This window comes from Conger conger, chromosome 4 (genome assembly GCF_963514075.1).
Source record: "Conger conger chromosome 4, fConCon1.1, whole genome shotgun sequence".
Taxonomy (NCBI): Eukaryota; Metazoa; Chordata; class Actinopteri; order Anguilliformes; family Congridae; genus Conger; species Conger conger.
This window is the reverse complement of record NC_083763.1, coordinates 8464979-8483339: the sequence shown is the minus strand read 5'-3', so window position 1 is coordinate 8483339 and position 18361 is coordinate 8464979. Positions and strand designations below refer to the sequence as shown.

The 18361-nt window shown below is 41.1% G+C and overlaps 2 protein-coding genes across 3 annotated transcripts; one reads left to right on the top strand and one right to left on the bottom strand.

Moving 5' to 3' along the window:
* Positions 1 to 308: 308 nt before the first annotated feature.
* On the bottom strand, positions 309 to 4538 carry cope (COPI coat complex subunit epsilon). The gene is made up of 10 exons (XM_061239730.1): positions 4390 to 4538; positions 4173 to 4235; positions 3805 to 3905; positions 3481 to 3633; positions 3305 to 3358; positions 3009 to 3090; positions 2720 to 2875; positions 2208 to 2276; positions 1120 to 1194; positions 309 to 768 (listed from the first exon to the last, which is right to left on the bottom strand). Exons 1-10 carry the CDS (start codon positions 4489 to 4491, stop codon positions 721 to 723), a joined length of 903 nt encoding a protein of 300 aa, XP_061095714.1. The 5' UTR covers positions 4492 to 4538; the 3' UTR covers positions 309 to 720.
* A 3017-nt stretch (positions 4539 to 7555) lies between these two features.
* Positions 7556 to 15141, top strand: tnfaip8l1 (tumor necrosis factor, alpha-induced protein 8-like 1). 2 transcript variants are annotated; one of them, XM_061239732.1, is made up of 2 exons: positions 7556 to 7791; positions 14491 to 15141. In XM_061239732.1, exon 2 carries the CDS (start codon positions 14493 to 14495, stop codon positions 15051 to 15053), a length of 561 nt encoding a protein of 186 aa, XP_061095716.1. In that variant the 5' UTR covers positions 7556 to 7791; positions 14491 to 14492; the 3' UTR covers positions 15054 to 15141. The 2 variants fall into 2 exon arrangements, with proteins under 2 accessions (XP_061095716.1, XP_061095715.1); XM_061239731.1 differs by lacking the exon at positions 7556 to 7791 and adding an exon at positions 11450 to 11647.
* The last annotated feature ends 3220 nt before the right edge of the window (positions 15142 to 18361 follow it).

Below are 18361 nucleotides of genomic sequence, written 5' to 3'. Positions count from 1 at the left end.
ACATTTGGCATTGAGTATGAAGATAACAGCGATTGCCCTAATAGTTTAAGATAAATATTACACCAATCTTGTAGCTACGCTTCACTTCTGACCCAACAGCAAGAATCTCATCCTGGATTGTCTGTTATCTGTGGGGTCTTTGTGGGTCTTTTCAATCAAAGCCAATTTAAGGCTTACCAAATACAGCTGGATGGCACAGATAACATAAGAAAAACAGATGCAAAATGTAGACGGGAGAGAGAGAGCATCTTTAAAACCATAAATTAAACACTTTCATAGAAACACACAAGAAGTTCAACAACAAAGACTTCAGTCACACAAAGTTTATTCTCAATTTCAAGGAATGCTAAGGAAGGACAATACAGGTCATCAGTATGAACTCAGTGAGAATGAAAGTAGGCAACTCTCTCAGCCAGCATGTGTACTTAACAGATGGAGGCAATGGAAAACTAGGCAACTACAGCAGAAAAGGAAACTGTTTTACATGTACTGTAGTTTCAACTGTATAAAAAAGGGCTAGTCTTATTGTTATAGCTTTATTCAGCCTCTTGTGTATTCTCTTTAAGATACAAACAGAAATACAGGCAGGGACCAGTCACTCAGTTTCATCCACAAAGATTAAATATTTGTGTAACTGCCTTATTTTCCATGAACACTTGTTTATTTAGTAAAATGAAGGGATTTACAAAAGTGGGCGTAACCGCAAAGATTTTGCAAATCTTATGCACTGGGAGCATACTGCATGGCCAGTCTGTCAAATTCATTTTCCTGGTAGGGAAAAAAAATAAAAAATTAGACATCAGAAAAAAATGGACAAAATACACAGTTAAGACCTAAGATGAACTTCAGTTTTTTAATTCTCGTACAACCTAGAGTCACCCCCTTGCTTATTGATCCTCCATTCAGACCTGGGAGGTGAAGGCTAAAACTATTTGCACACAAAACAAAGTGTTTTTGAATGTCTGGCAGACATGACCAGGGGAAAATTCGATGCACATTCGATTCTTCACTGGGCACTTAGCTAAATTTATATGCAACAAGAAAAAGGTTACAAAATGCTGCCAACTAACCTGATAAAATAAAAATACAAAACAAGCGAAATACATTGAATCAGCTCACCTTGGCAAAATATTCTTTAAGAAATGGATGCGTTTTGTGCGCGTCTTTCAACTGAGACATATAGCGGTTCGTAACCTGCCAAAAGAGGAAGTAGGTTAATGTGGAGGGAGATAATATAAATTCCTCCTTCCGTTAGCATACTCAAATGCAACTTCATTCTTGTTGTGAGTCAGAGTTGAGGCAAACACAGTGTGAAAGGACACTCTGCATCGGATGGCAGCCTGTCGCACGTGCACACAAACGCACAGAACAACTCGGGGGTTGATAAACCAGGGGTGCACAACTCCGGTCCCTGTTCCAGCCGGTTACCGTAATTTATTTTTGTGACCGCTCTGTAAATGTAGCTGGTGCACATACAAATGTCTGATCAAGACATTATTTAGCTAATTCAATAATTAAGAGCAGAAGTTGGCGCAAAATCCTGAAGTGGACTGGCCCTTGCTGGGCACCCGAGCGAGAAACCACCACCATGTGTTCTGTGACGGAGGAGGGGGTGGTCAAGTGGCAGGGGGAAAACCCAGTACAGACACAAGAACGCTCAGAAACCACACAGGAGACACTGATAAACACCCTGGTACTTGCACCAATCAGAATGATGTAGCATTCACATTTCACAACGGTTTCTGGAAAATGTAAGTATAATATCACACAATTATTTATCCAAAATATAATTCTGGAACACAACAAGTTCAAACAGACTAGTCGTATTTTTAAGCTCTGAAATAATACCTATTTCTTACTTGGGGCGACCCATTCTGTAGAAAATATATTATTGACTGCTTGCAATCTCATCGACTACACATACTATCATGCTACATTGATTATAAAGGCAGTATCTTTTAACCTTTGTATTACCTCAGATTTATAGCTCGATAATTCATGCCTTATGTAAGCATCTCCGATAGTTGAAATGGTTCAGTAAACCACCTTATGAAATACACTGTGTGTGTGTGTGTGTGTGTGTGTGTGTTTGTATATTTCGCACATACACAAGGAGAGACAACAGAAGCATTGTGGCACAACTTTAAAACTGTTAAATGATCCCCCTTATCTCCATAAGCAGAAGCCGACGCGGTGCAAAGTCTCACCTCGGGCGGCTTGCCAAGATGCTGCGTTAGCACAATGAGGTTGATCAGAGTCTCAGGGTGGCCGCTGTCCTGTGAACGGGACAACGCAGAGTTTCAGAAGCCAGCTTTGTGTCTTCCCATCAACCCCACTGTGAGTGCATTAGACATTTCACTGACGTACTGAAATAAATACTAACCCTTTCAGTGCAACTGCACAGTCACTTCCTTATCGTTGGGGTTTGTGAAATAGCCACCAATTAAAGACAGGACTCCCCTCTCTAATGGAACCACTTAACAAATGTTTCTCATTTAATTACTGCTCCACTCTCGAAATTATCATACACAGCCCTACAGCGTTTCACCTTTCAAAAAAACAAAAAAAAACTGGTAGAGGTCTTGAAATACGGTGTTTGGCGCCACCTGGTGGTCAGTTGCTGACGGTGCCGCTTAAATGCGTCCATACTAGTTTCACAGTGGCACAGCTTGGAAGACATATTGACTCTAGCTAATTTATGCAGCACAAGATCTTTCACCTTGTCCAGAGCCTCCTGCAACACTCCTTCTGCCTCCTCCCATTTGTTCTGGGCCATATGGCAGGCAGCCTGACCGTTGAGCAGGAGCAGCGTTGAGGAGTACTTGTCCGACATCTCTTGGAAGATGTAGTACGCATCCTGTAACTTCTCTCCACCCTGTATAGAATCAAAACGCAGAACTATCAATTCCCCTGCCCGCATTTGGCAGGAAATGACAAACAGTGGGTCGGCCACTGAGCGCACACAGAGGCATGCTGGGATTTTTGGAACAGGCTTGTTGTCAACTCACAACTGCCAGGTTGACCCAGGCAGTCGCCAGCTGCGTCAATGTGGCATCTTCATCTTGCTCCTGCATCTTCTTCAGTTCCTTCCTACACAGGTAAATTAAATTATTTATTTATTTTTTAATTTATTTTTTAATAAAATGACATACTGAGCCAGAAAACACCAATTAGTTAATGGTTAAAATCACATTACTACTTCTGTGTAATGATTACACAAAGCATTTCAAGTCCTGCCTACAGATGACAAATCGTTATAATACACACACATCAACAGAATACAATGCTGAAATTTCACACATACCTTGCCAAGTCAACTCTGTCAAGTTTCAGCAGCACTTGTATGGTCATCGCCATGCTGTTGTGAAAAGAGCGGCATTGATTATCAGTGGATGTTAATGACGAAACAAACAAACAAACATATTTGCTAGATACACTAGAAAAGCTGTGAAATACAGCCAGCATCCTGGTAGCTCCTACCACTCCAGACTTTCACCCTGGTGCAGGGTCCGCAAAGCTGCGTCCGTATTCCCGTCATGGAAGTAAATCGAGGCGGCCATGAGAAGGAACGTGGTGTTGGCTACATCAACACTCTTCGACATCTTCTTGTCAAGATCGGCCACTATCGCATCCCTGTTCAGCACACAAGGACGGTGCACTTTCAGAAACAATCCTCAAATTCATCAGAGCCATACTGTAAAAATGTTATGGACAGTTTTTTTTTTTCCCCCCTGTATGTGCGATTTCTGAAGTAAAGTAAACACTGAAAGAACAGAAGGGGTTTAAGAATGGACCAAATCTAACCTTTTGCCTTCGTTGGAGAGGTACTCGGCAAACATTTTGACGGCTTGAAGCTCTGCAGAAGAGCTAGGCTTGATGTCATCCATCACCACACCGTATTTCCTCTGAAATATACCCAGAATAACTCAAAACCAGTCAAGGCAGAAATTAAAAATTATAGGCTTGCACGAACTGATACATGTTTTGGGAAGTATAGCACAATAGCAACGATCTATTCCACGAAAACGTAAACGAAGTGTCAAGTGAACGAAATCTCAAAAGACAATAAACACAAATTTAACAAAGAGGAATAACGTTACACTTTGCTTTCTAGTCAACGTCACTGGTATTGGACAAATCAACGACGACAAGCAAGCTACCTTTCAGCTTACCTGGGCAATGTATGCTCTGTATAGAAACATGTCTCTTTCAGTCGCTTTATCCGGGCTTGATGGCTGGAAAATTAATGTCAGGATTTTATGGAATTCATCAAAACTTTGTTATGTTACTGCATTACGCATCGGTGCTAGGCCAAACATCACATCTCATTAACTTCAATGATAGCATTTCTGAAATATCACAGCTACGCGGCCAATACCACATATTTACCTTTACTTTTTGAGCTTCGTTGATACATTGTTGGTAACTGCCAATATAGTATGCATTTTTTACATCAAATAATTCGTCGATTTCTCCCTGCTGCGACGCCATGTTGATTGAATGAGATTACTTCCTGAACACGTAGCGTTTCTTACGTCATCTCCCTTCCGCTACTGCGCTTCTGCGCAGCTGTGCTGATTTGTACCTAAACAGGATCACCGACAGCCGACAGAACGAGCAATGATAGTTACACCAATGACTATATTTTCTTTTATGCCTTTGGTATAGGCTACTGCCGACGGGACGAAACATCACATTGTTCTGTTTGGTGGGACAGCGTCACATCTGCGCAGATTTTTTAATAATTTAACAGATCCATTCCATATGAACATCAGTCAATCTGCATAGATTAATGTACATCATACCAGAGTAGAGTACTCTCTTACCTCGTATCTTTGTTCATTTATGCCTACTTGGGAAATTGAATCAGAACAGATTCTAGAGACTGGAGAGGCCCCAGGTAGAAACCTCGTTGGGGCCCTTCAGACCAACTTACACTATCATTTTATTACTCAAAACTCCTAAATCTCACCCCTTGGGCCCCCCCAAAGCTTGGCCCCGGACAGTTGCCTGCCCTATCTGCCCATAATATTTTCCTTATCTGTCCATAAGGTTTTAATTTTTTTTAAATTGAATTTAATGTGTTTTATGATGAAGTCTTTCAACTGGTGAGACTTACTAGTTATATAACATTTTAAAAGTTCTGTTGAGACAACATTTGGGACTTTGTCAAGTGTTTAAGAAAAAAAATGCCAATAGCATATTACTGGTATAACCATTACATAGGAACTGTATATGTAGGGTGATTTGTTGTCACTTACAGGAACTGGAAAATTTAGCGAATGAATACATAGCCTGCGGACAAATGAAACTCAAAATCAGTGGAAACTATTTTGCTTCTCCAAATAAAAAAACCCCCAAAAACCTCAAGTAACTGATTACCACTGCACTTTTGAGTTTGCTCGATTTATGTTCTCTGGATTACAAATTCTTGTACTGGTGACAAGGCTTTTATGTTAGTACAGCAACCATAAACAAGTTGCATTAATTCATATTATCGGCTAACAAGACTAATCAGTCCAATAAGATATTTATTGTTTTTTCAGCTACATTTTATTACTCCATTGAAATACAAAACCAAAATTACCAGGTCTGTGTAAGTAAGAATTTCACACTGGGCCAAAATGAAAAATTGTGGGGGAAAAATAAACAAGACATGGATATATTCCATGCAGTTCTTAAGAAGTTCTTAAGAAGCAGAAAATCTTTACAGTGTGAAATTTCAATGAACTTTTAAAGGCTGACTTGTTTGAACCAATCAAAACTACTGTTCGTAAACAATGAAACGCAATCATTGGTTCAAGAATCTTTACTCTGATTAATGGCTGACATAATGTCATTTAATTGTGTTAATTTAATCAATAACCTTCTCCTCTTTGTTATTTTTATTTTTTAAATAATGGCAGAACAAAAGTACTGGCTAAATGTATTGTACTGAATTGTTTTAGATTTTGTTGTTCCGGTAGGTTTTCACAATTTGCCCCCAATTATTTATTTTATTTATTTATTTATTTATTTATTTATTTATTTATTTATTTATTTATTTATTTATTTATTTATTTATTTATTTATCAATAGATTTTACGGCGATAAACAGGTATGGCAACAAATCATGCCATTGTCAATATGATGTTCAGGGAATCAGAAATACATATTGTTAAAATAATCAATGGCCATTACTAATAGAATGGAAACAAAAAAGCCTGTGCCCTGAGATTGCTTATGGTTTTTATGCAATTACTTTTGGAAGAGATTAAAATACTGAATTGTAATTGAATTATTTACTGTATTCTGAAAATGTGGTTTTGAACAAATAGTAGCCAAATGATCTATGAACATTGTACTTCAATGGTTTGATCTGGCAAACCATGAAGTAGTATTTTTCCATAATATAGTTGCCAATGATTTTACTGAACATTATTTCAAAATTTTGAACCCATAATGTTCATCCTCTGGGGTGTGGGGGACTGGGAAAATGGTTGTAGCATCAAAAGGAAACATTACATTACATTACATTACATTAACAGCATTTGGCAAAGTGCATACCCATAACCAGGGATAAGTGCGCTGAAAGACCCTAAAGGGAAGAACAATTTCAACTGCAACTTCAAACATAACATAATCTATCATCCAAAACATGCAGTACATGATCTAAACAAAACAAAAATCAACCATTAATATGGAACTCACTTTGTGTTTTAAACACAGTTATATTCAAATATCTATGAGAGAATATACTGGACTTGATAAGGTACAAAACATCCATGTATAAAACTTTAACTAGGCCTATACACGTTCAGGGTAAGAGCAAGCAGATGATATCTGATATGTGTGTTTATTCCAAATTTGTATTGCCCACGATGAGGAAACGCTTTTATTAAATGCCGGAATTCCTGCAAAGGCAGCCATTCATTCAAAGGAAGTCTGCAACAATGTGTTGTCCTGAAAGCATCCGTCCATGAAACACCTATTAATGAGGTCTCTGGTTATATAATTTGTGAGGGTTGCTGGCAGATTTAAGGTTCCTCGCCCCCATTAACCTTCCACTACAGGGGATACTGAGACACAGTGCATGTAATTTTATGCTATCATTTTATGACCTATGATATGGACACTATAGGTTAATGTGAATTGTAACTAAAGCACTGACCTACATTTGAATTCGTATTGTATATTATCCACATTACGATTCTCTCGTTAAATAACCATGTATTTAGCAACTTTAATTATTATTATTTTTAAAGAGACCTGCTCAGAGTCCCCACTCATTGTTCTCCTAATGCCATTTCCTTTGGGAAATTCTTAGCCTTGGATTTAGGACCAGGCTGAGGATAATTACTGGAAACCGAATGGGGGCAGGCACATGGAACTTATAACGGGTAGATAAGCTTATATGATTGGTTTGTCAATTAAATATTCTGCGCTGCCATTGGTGAAAAATAACATCAATCTACGGACTAACAAGTCACACAAGTTTGAAACTTTGTGAGGCGGAGTCAAGTTACAAACTTCTGTAACCGATCTCAAAGAGAGAAAGAAAAAAAAAATCTTCAATTATTTACCCACCACAGTAGGCTCACCAGCTTGCTACCTGATACAGAGCACTGTCAGGAGTTAGGTGTCTTAAAATCGTTCCGGGGTTTCGCTAAGGAGGCACACTCCGAGAACCAAGACGGGGTTTGGTTGTCATAATGAAGGTTTGGGATTTAGTTCAGATGAAGATTTGAAGAAATTGTACAGACCACACGGTTTTCCCTCGCCCCATATCCGGTTTTTGTTGGACAAGGAAAGGTAAGAGAAAAGATAACGGTAGTAATTTTTTTGTCTATGTTATGGGAATTGCTTATTTGTTAGCTAATAGAGGCTTAACGGATAACTAACCGTAGCGAAATTAACCTCAGATGAAACTCCCTTTGGTAACGTTACTGTGAATTAAATTAATAATTGCAGTATCTTACAGGGAGTGATGTTCAGCGAGCTGGATTCATTCGATAAAATCACACCCCTAAGTTACGTTAAGTTAGTTTCTTTATGTATGCTAGCAGGAGTATACTAGCGTGACTTGTTTCATACTCTCTTGCTGAGTTGATTGCTTGCTAAATTGTTTGTCCCGGAGGTAGCTAGGTGACTAAATACATAATGGATGGCTACCTAGGTTAGCCAGCGAACTCAACCATTTGTTCAGTTGGCAAGATTGATAATGCACTGGTTAGATAATTAGTAGCCTACTAACATTATGTTGTCCATAAACATTGTGGTATCTAACATTAACGTTTACAGGACGTGGTCCAATTGTGCAATTTCCAGACAAATAGGGTTTGAGTGACAGCTGTCATTGCCTGTAGCGTCATTCTTAGTAGTTAACATAACATTCACGAGCTCGGAAATGTCTAATTTCGAGCATGTAATAATACAACTAAACTTTAGTCTAAAGTTAACTAAGTTAATTTGTTTACAGACTAGCCTATTTTCCCCTAACCTTTGGCTAGCGTTGAGATATTCTCGTATTGCAGTATATATTGCACTGGCTTATTTAATTGGCTAGATAATAATAATAAAAATAATAATAAAAAGTATTTGCTTTTGGATTTGTGCCAATTTGTCATAGGTTTAACGTACATTCATATATATTTTGAACAGGCCTGAAGACAAACAGAGTACATTTGTGTTAACACTGTTAATTGGTCATATATTACAAGAACAGACCTTCATTCTCTGAGTTGGAAGTTCTCTGGTTCATGAATAACTTCACTGTGAAGACCTTTCCTGAAACCGAACGTTACTATGTCACACCTGGCTATGGCGTTTTCAGCAATGGCCGTTTGCACGAAACGGGCCCTAAACGACTTTGTATATTAGTTGATATTACTTGGACCTTCCATTGCGTGGGAAGCAATCGAAGCAACGTTTGGCTACACAATTATTGTTTTATAGCATGTTTACAGCTTCCGGCCGTGCTGAACTTTGATGTCAGCGTTAGTTATTACTTTAAGTTCTAAACTGTAAGATTAAACTATGTTGGAAACATGATATACGGTGACACACGGTAACTCATTTACAGAAACAGAGAGGTGTTTGACCTGATTCCGTCTGCAGCAGTAGGCTCTTGACTGCGAAGTTCAGTTAGCCTGGCGGCTTCAACTGTTGCCTGGGTAACACATGCAGCTAATCAGTCTGGATTGCTGTGGGCACTAGAATTATTTATTTATTTGTTTTTAATGTCAAGGTTTTTTATTTATTTATTTATTTATTATTTTCAATAGCTCGTCGTATATGCTTTACCGGTATGTGAAACGTATATTTTCTATCATTTGGTTTAATCACAGAGTAACATTAAATATCCACTGGCCTGCTTAAATGTGTGTGCATATGCTTGGCCCTCCACCACTAAAATAAATATATGCTATCGTTATTTTACCTTATCAACAATCTTTATTAACCAAACAAACGCTTCCTGTGTGCAGTTTCCCTGCGATCCGTAGGGGGGTGCTATTGTTGAGTGCAGTGGCTGTCATCACTACCTTACTCCAAAAACAGTTATTTTGGCTACCCCCAGCCAGGAATACAGAAAGAGATGAATCAGGTTTTAAAATCCCGTCAGTCAGTGGTACATCAGTGTCTGAACTATCCACCTGCTCAAAAGTTATTTTTTTTAACTGTTGTAAAAATGGTGTCAGATTTAAATGGACGGAAGAAAAATCCTATCGGCCTCCCCCTCCACATTTGTTGATTTGAAAGGTCTATTGTGTCTAACTTCATCCTCTTGTACTTATAAATGCATCCTGTTCACGGATATTGTGCACAACACTTGCTCCAGCTGTCGCGGCAGCACGCCACTCATTGTCCCCGAAAAGCATTGTCTCGCAGTTTTGTTATTACACCTGTTGTGTTCCTGCAGACCGTTTCCCACCCCCGGTTCGGTTTTATTTAAATGCGCGTTATGAATTTTTAATCTGTGAACCATTTTGTGCCGGTGTCATTCATCTTTAACGGCACAGCGGGCCGTTGCAGATCTGAGGGGAGTCGCCGTTTTGCGGCGTGCGCGAGGAACGCGTCCCTGCTCAGAATACCGCAGAACCCCTGACAGAGGGAGTGGGTGGAAGACGGAGGCTGAGCGACGGCGTGCTATTCGCATGCCGAGCAGACCGAGCTACCGGTTCCACTTCTCATTTCGGCACTCTTCTCCTTGGGTAACGGTGCAGAAGCAGACAAGCAAACAAAACAAAAGAAAAAAAACCAAACCGAACACAGTAATAACAGACGAAGGGCGTCAGCATTGCACAGTAGGCCCTTGCCGGCCCTGTTCAAGTTTGAAGGACTGGAATTGTTTTGTTTTGCCTCCTGTGGAACAAAAAAAGTGTTTAATTTAACCTCAAATCATAAGTAGTTATTTGCTGAGCCATGACACCTGTTCAGCTGTATTCCCCCATGTTATCTTTCCTGTTAAGGCCACTCCTTAAAAAATGTCTTTTTATACATCCATGTGACATCATGGTATGAACAGTGTAATGTGTACTTTGGGCAAGACCTGCAGTCACCTTTTATTCTGAATGTTCAGTTTCATTAGATGAGACACACATTTTATTTTTGGCAGAATGTGTCATACAGTACTTTAGTTCAAAGTGCAAAATGTCTTGCTATTGTGTTGGTTCTACTGTTACAGCAGCTTCTGTTGCTGTACACTAGAAAATGCATTTGAATTGAGTGTCTGTATTATAACAGTTTGACGTTGGTATGAAAGACACATCATTCTTAAGCATTCTACTGACAGTACAAAGTCATGCAATGTGCAATATATTCACATTATTATTATTATTATTATTATTATTATTTTATTATTATTATTATTTCCCCTGCAATTTAGAACAAACCAGTTTGCAATAAAATTGCTATTTTACCTTCTCTTTATATATGAGCCTCATAGACACACATTATGTTTTTATTATGTTTTTTATGATACATTTAGCAATTAGTAAGATTTGCCTGTACATATCTGCATAATGCATCTAAGTATTATGCGTGTGTGTATCATTTGACTGAATGTTCTCTAAATAGAATACCACACAGTAGTATGGGAATAATTTCCATCCAAGAATATTTATTTGTCCAAAGCGCATATAATGAGATCTGCATGTGCTAAAATAAGTGATTAGCTGTTTACCCGTTTGCTGTTTTTCTGAAGAACTGTAGGAAATTGTATTATTTTGCTCGGCGATAGGACCATTGTTTCCGACTGAGTAGTGTTATCAGGGAAGAAAGGGATGGCACTTGAGAATAATGGGCGATGTGGGAGAGGCTGGCAGTTTGTCATGTTCCCTGAGGACTGAGTGAAGGGGGCAGGAGTTAGCCTCGTTCTCACTCAGGGAAGCTAGGGGGTGGGGGGTGGGGCGTGGGGAAAGGGGGTGGGGGGGTGGGGTTATCCAGGTGAATCCACTCACTGTCACCCTCACCCTCACCTGGAGCAATCAGGGAGAGCAGAGGGGTCGTCCTGCAGAGGAAGCTCACGGTGGTGTTCGATGAGGACTCTGCTTTTTCACTTGAGGAGACCGTCACTCTGAGAGATATATATATATATACACACACGCCTGCACACAGACACACTCTTCTCCCAGCATGGAAAAGGAGACCTCTTCAAACATCCAGGAGGGTGAGTTTTAAGGGCCGAAGCCCTACCAAATCCATGGACGCCGCCAGGTTATTTTATTTGATCTAAGCAAGTCTTGAGTGCTGAACCAACGTTTCTCCACCCATGTCTGCTTCGATGGCCTCTCGGGGGGTTTTGGTTTGTTTGTTTTCGCTGCTGCTCTTACTCCACGTTGTTTTTTAAGCTGAAAACCTCTTTATCGCACACTCTTTCCCCCCGGTCGTTGATAATATGATCCTTTGTTGGCCTGATTTGTGCTACTGAGACAGCACACGCACAGGATATAGAGATGCGCTGCTGTTTTCTTTCTCCTTGGAATTTATGTCAGTCGTGCAGTTTAGTTTTAATTTATTTTTCAAAAAATCTTAAGTTCTCTGCCCTTGGCCAAGCGCTCCCTAGATACATTACTGAGCTCCTATATTTGGCCATGATACAGTGTGTCACGTTGCCAAGTACGAGAGCGGAATCCAAGATGGAAACCTGCGATTCTGTGAGTAGCACCCGAGGGACCAGTCCTCCTCCTCTTGACATTCCTTCTCCCGACTCACTGTAAGACATGGATCAGCATGGGATCCTCTTGATTAGAGTGCCAGGAATTTTGTTTTGTCATAGTATAGCTTTGTGCATGACTACTGACGCTCCTGGGTTTCAATCGGTTCTTAACTAGAAAGTGTTTGGAGTGAAGTCAGGGAAAGCTAAATATAGGCGCTTTTCTTTTTTTGTTCTTTTTTTTTTGTTGAGGTATTAGTCATCAAGTAGCGTTCGGTTCATGGCAGTTTCCCGTGAGAGGAATTTAATGAGCCCCTCCAACCTTTCGAATCTCTGAACAGTTTAGCAATGTGAAGAGCGGCTCTTGCTCCAACCACTCCTTTCCAGGGCGTTTATTTTTATTAATTTCTTTGCAAACCATGTCGTGATCAGAACTTATCGAAATCTTTGCAGCATGTCGCTGAGATCTTGTGGTTCATTGTCGTTACAGACGCAGCCTTTCGCTTCCACAATGAGAGGCAAAGGTCAAAACTTCACTTCTATTCACTTCATTTTACTGGCATAAATTCCTCACATTCCTGTTGGGGGTATTCTGCAGAAAAGAGGGAGACCAAGCTGGCAGTTGTCAAAGGAACACAACTGCTGTCTTGGCAGAAGTGACAGTAATAAAAAAAAAATAAAAAAAGACTACCATTGCTTTTCGCAGTTTGTTACACACATAGCCTAAAATCTACAGTGCAGGATTTCACTGTCTGGTTTATATTCTTCAAGGCCTTCTGCAAGCCTATATCATGGCAATGTGAAGTTTGTAGAGGCTCTTTATATGAGCTTGGCTACATGATATGTTAAAAACCCGTTTACCAGGAATTCAAGTGTTTGTTTTCGGTTGTGTCCGGGAGATAATAATTCACAGTTGCAAAAAAACGGATGGTGCTGCAAGTACTCCTGTCTGGGCTGGTATGTGTGTGTGTGTGTGGGGGGGGGGGGTGTTGGGGCCTGACAGGGGCGTATTGTCCACCGGCAGGCGGAAACGGGCAGATAACATCCAGGCTGTTCCCGTGGTGCCGGCTTTTGTGCTTCAGGCAGAGATAAGGCTGGCCCAGGCGGCTAGCCACGCAGATGCTCGCTTTGCATGACTCCGCCACCTTTTCAAACATTCCCTCCTTACAGCAGCCCTGTGTTTTGGGTGTCCCCTTAACCACAACTCTGCGGTATCACACACAGAGAGGTTGTTTTGAGTTCCTCATGTGGCGTGCCTTTTTTTTTCTTTTTTCTTTTTTTTTTTTTTCTGCGAAGGGCGCAAGGAGCACACACTTCCTGCAGCTTTTATATGTGAAAAAAACAACTAAATGGTAATGAAAAGATGTTAGTAATCTTGCCCATTACAGCTGGTATGCGCAAAAAGGTCCGGTCAGCCAATACGAATCGAAATACCTACAATTACATTAAGGGCCTGATTTACTTAGGCTTTTAGCATAGACAGAAGCTTTTAGCACACGCGAAAACCTATTATATGACTATTTGGTGCTATTTGTTTTGCACCAATCATTCCTTGGTGCCTTCCAAGCAGTTAAGGGGTCAGCTCCAACTTACCTCCAAGAAATCATCAGACCCTACACCCCTGCCAGACCTCTTTATTCGGCCACCACAGGCTCTTCAAGCTGTCCCTGCCTGCCTCCCTGTAAACCTTAATTGTTGTCTTTACCTGTGATATTTACTTATGTATTAGGATGTTTTGTTTGGCAAGGTAAGCATTGTTTGGCTAGGTAAGAGGTTCATACATTGTTCATACATTGTTCATGTGTGTTGTGGTACTACAATTAAAAATTATTTAAATATTTTTTAATCCAATGATCAAATAGGCCCTGGTCCTTATCTTTGTTGTGCAGGTAGCAGTTGAAATTGTACTTCCCTCTAGGGTCTTTCAGTGCACTTATCCCTGGTTATGGGTATGCACTTTGCACTTTGTTGTACATCGCTCTGAATAAGAGCATCTGCCAAATGCCATGTAATGTAATGTAATCTTTGGTTGCGTTGTTGGTTTTGTCTGTGCTAAAATGGCCATTTTTTTGATGGTAGACAATGATGAGATGAGAGGAGTATTTGCGTGTTCCAGAATTTATACCTAAGATGGGTTCCAGTGGGTTATTTCACGAAGCAGGCCTACTCCGTTAGCGGAGCCTGGAAACCCTCCCAAATTTGGAGCATGAGCTGAAGTAACAAGCTGTTTTTACTTGGCACAGTTTTTCAAATTTACTCTGTATTCCTGCTTCGTGAAATACCCCACAGGTGTCAGGCTATACGAATATATGACTTAAGATGGCGGTCTCACTCTCGGTGTCCCCCTCCCTCCACAGACATGGACTCCTTCAGCACCAAGAGCCTGGCGCTGCAGGCCCAGAAGAAGCTGATGAGCAAGATGGCCACCAAGAGCGTGGCCAACATTTTCATCGACGACACCAGCAGCGAGGTGCTGGACGAGCTGTACCGCGTCACCAAAGAGTACACGCGCAACCGCAAGGAGGCCCAGAAGATCATCAAGAACCTCATCAAGATGGTGGTGAAACTGGGCGTGCTGTACAGGCACAACCAGTTCAGCAGCGAGGAGCTGATGGTGGTGGAGAACTTCCGCAAGAAGGTGCACACGCTGGCCATGACGGCGGTCAGCTTCCACCAGATCGAGTTCACCTTCGACCGGCGGGTGATGAGCAACATCCTCAACGAGTGCCGGGAGCTGCTGCACCAGGCCATCAACCGCCACCTCACCGCCAAGTCCCACTCCCGCGTCAACCACGTCTTCAACCACTTCTCCGACTGCGACTTCCTGGCGGCACTCTACGGCCCATCGGACGTCTACCGCCCGCACCTCCAGAAGATCTGTGACGGCCTCAACAAGATGCTGGACGACGGCAACCTTTGACCTTCTTTTGCTAAACCTAATTTTCTTTTCTTTTTTTACATGTTGTTTGTATGATCATATCTTTGCTTTTTGTGTGTGTCCCCCCCCCCCCCCCCCCCCCCAATTTACCGTACACTGAAGGATGCATACAGAAGGGGGGGATAGTCGCCCTCCTGTTTTTATTTCTTCTTCCCAAAGAGGATCTGGACAGTGCTGAACGAATGTACCTGCCACTTCATACAGGCCACACAACTGGAAGAGACCAATGAACTGCTTTACTCCTCCTGCATTGAGTCGTCTTTAAAAGCTCAGTAAAATGCAAAATACCCAAATAAAATGTCAGTGCAGTTACCAGACCATTAGACGGGCTTGAGTGGTTTCAGAGAACTTGGTTAGTGGACCATTTTTTTAAAAGCAGGGTTCCAAGCATTGTGGCAGGGCAGGCTGCCACTCTGTGTAATCCACTATAATTTAGCATTTGCTAGTTGCAACTAGTTCAGCTAGATGGCTTGCTTCTCCAGGTATCATGTAGCAATTACAGTAATCTATTATTATTGAAGGAAGATTTCAGAAGATTTAGACCAGGCATATGGAGTTTGTTGGTGTGATTTTTAGTGTACAGTTATATTCACTTTAAAGGAAATGGGAGTATATATACAGGGAAGTCAACCCAAACCTTTTTGGTGGTCCTAATACCAAGAGGCCAGTTGCGGCCTTTTTGTTGTAACTAGGCTCCATTGCTTTAAAAAAAAAAAAAGAGGAAAGAAACGTTAGTCTGTACTATAATGCAGCTACATTGTTAACACTGTATCAGGCTTGTGACTTGCCCTGTTGCGTAGGATTTCCGTATTGCATCAGAGCGACAGCGTGATTGTGAAAGCGGTGAATGGGGAACTGCAACAGGAGTTTAATTTTGCAGACCATGGGCAAGCTCTTGCCCTATTTATTGCAGTGCAAACATTATTGGTCTAAACATGCAAGTGTGCTAATGTAGGGACAATAGCGATGGGTTATTGCGGTGTGTATTGTTGGATTGCGTTCCCTTTAACCATATAGTGCACTACAGACAGTACCCACTGTCTTTCTCCCCAGACTTCCCTCTCATCACAATGTATACCTGCCCCTGTCCTCAAACAACCACCCCCCCATTTAATGTGACGAGAGTCCTTCGCCATAGGCAAACCCACTGCAGGAAACAAAGTGAAGCCCGATCAATTCATACTGCTGGGCTAAAAGGGACTCCCCGTCTCGTTAATGCGAGTCGTGAAGATTTGTTGCGCGTCGTTTTGCCGACGTGCCCCTTGTGCTTTTTTTTGTGTGCCCTTGTTGGTTTTCGCTAAAGACTTTTACTGTAAGGGAAGCGCACTCCGCTAGCGTTCCCTGAGGAACCCTCCCCGTCTCTCTCCTCAGTCAGTGAAACGCTAAGCATACATAACAGTTTTGCCAAAGATAATTTTTTTCTTTCTTTTTTTTATAAACCGCCGTCAGCCACAGCTCCAATAATTCAGATGCACTTTCTGACTGTGACTCATCAGTATGCAGGCAGACTTCATCACTGGTTTCTTATAGATACTACCATTACTATTACCGTCTTTATCCTCCTTATGAAAACATATCTGCTTCCGCCCTCCCACCTCCCGGATGAATCTGTCCCCTGTTTGGTCGGCTGGTGTAATATTGTGATATCCAGCTCAGTAAGTGATCAACATGCATTCTGGGATACATTTCAGTGACTCACGGTTATAAGCAATACGCTGGTTACAGAGGTGCTGTGTACATACCGTACGCGAAAAGGGCAGATTGTCCATATCAGCTCAAAACGGTGTCTGCGGCTTTTATTTCTGTCATAGGCAGCACGGCCATACAGTCCTAATCCTCCCAACACTTTCTCAGGGTTGTTTTGGATGACTTGGAAATGGTTATCAAAACACAGGTTTTTTTGTTTTTTTAGCAACACAAAGGAATCAGATCTCGAGGTCTATCACTTATAGTTATTACATGCAGCGCTGTGCATGCTAATCGCATGGTTACACTCGACTCATTACGTGTGTGTACAATCTGATCATTATTGTTTGTTTTATTTTAATGTTCAAGAACAAATGTGTCTGTAAATAGTGTATTTTTTGTGCTTTTTGTTTAGTGTGCCTTTTTTTTCTTTTCCAGGAAAATAAATATATATGTACTCTCTTTTTACAGAAAAGGAATAAATTATCTTCTGTGTAGCTGAATGAGTTTCCAACTGAAAGTAACGGTGTAGCTTTGAATTCACCAGGGAGAGCGGGCAGCCGTCTGTGTACGACTGAGCCTATTTGGTCCATATAAATCTTCCGCTGCCTGGGAGAGCCGAATGCTTTAAATCTGCCCTGTGTTGACAAGTAATCTTTTCCTCATGGCTAGGACTTTGTTATGCTTGTGTCATTTTTAGAAAATGCAACTTCCCAAAAGTTTGTTTTCTTGTGCGAAGGTTTTTGTTCTGCCAGTCTAATTTATCCGAGACTACACCCAGTCACAGGTCAGTGCTGCCCACCGGCTCACCGGAGATGAAATCTACCCATTAGACTTTAGTGTGTTGTTTTTTTTTTTTTACCTTTTGAGCAGGATTTATTTCCTGTGGGGCTTAGATGTAATCTTTGTGTGTGTGTGCATGTGCGTGTGTGTGTGTGTGTGTGTGTGTGTGTGTGTTAACTTCGCCTAGAATGTTTTTATCTAATAGTATCAATCGGAAACATTATCAAATTATCTTTGCCAGTCTGACATTTATATAAAGATTTCTCCTGTAAGGAATTAAAGGTTTGAGTGATTTCCCTGAAAAAGAACATTCTAAGTGGCCAATTATGAAGGTTAATTACTCAGCCGTACATTACTGCGCAGTTTAGTGCATTTATCAAAAGTGGTTATGAAACTCGTTTCCATAGAAACACAATTGCGAAAATTGTGTGAAAATGCCAATATTCCTTACATGCTAAACCATGCCATCTGTAAATAACTAGAGGATTTTTGCAATTGTGTTCTGATTGCCCCCCCCCCCCCCCCCCCCCCCCCCCACACACACACACACACACACACTGACACACACTTTAACTTTTTCATTGTATTCTGTGCGAGATACTGTGAACTTTGTCTTGCCTGGATTTCCTGGCCAGCACTCGAGATCCTGAATGAAGAGCAAAGTTCAGTCTAACCTCCCTGTTCCCCTGTGCTTCCACTTATCTGTGATTCTAAAAATGGAAAGTTTCATTATACTAACTGATCTTTTAAGATGTATGGTCCCCTTCCTGGTGTAGTGAAGGTGTGGGCTGGTGACCGGCAAGAATGGCAAAATCATTTTC

Excerpts from the sequence above, each read along its gene's own strand:
- tnfaip8l1 (XM_061239731.1), top strand. The coding sequence starts at position 11,614 with ATGGAAAAGGAGACCTCTTCAAACATCCAGGAGG. Across the intron at positions 11,648-14,490 it reads CTCTTCAAACATCCAGGAGG|ACATGGACTCCTTCAGCACC; the intron begins GTGAGTTTTAAG and ends CTCCCTCCACAG.
- cope (XM_061239730.1), bottom strand. The coding sequence starts at position 4,491 with ATGGCGTCGCAGCAGGGAGAAATCGACGAATTATTTGATGTAAAAAAT. Across the intron at positions 3,359-3,480 it reads CAGGGTGAAAGTCTGGAGTG|CATGGCGATGACCATACAAG; the intron begins GTAGGAGCTACC and ends TTTTCACAACAG. Across the intron at positions 769-1,119 it reads TTAAAGAATATTTTGCCAAG|GAAAATGAATTTGACAGACT; the intron begins GTGAGCTGATTC and ends TTTCCCTACCAG.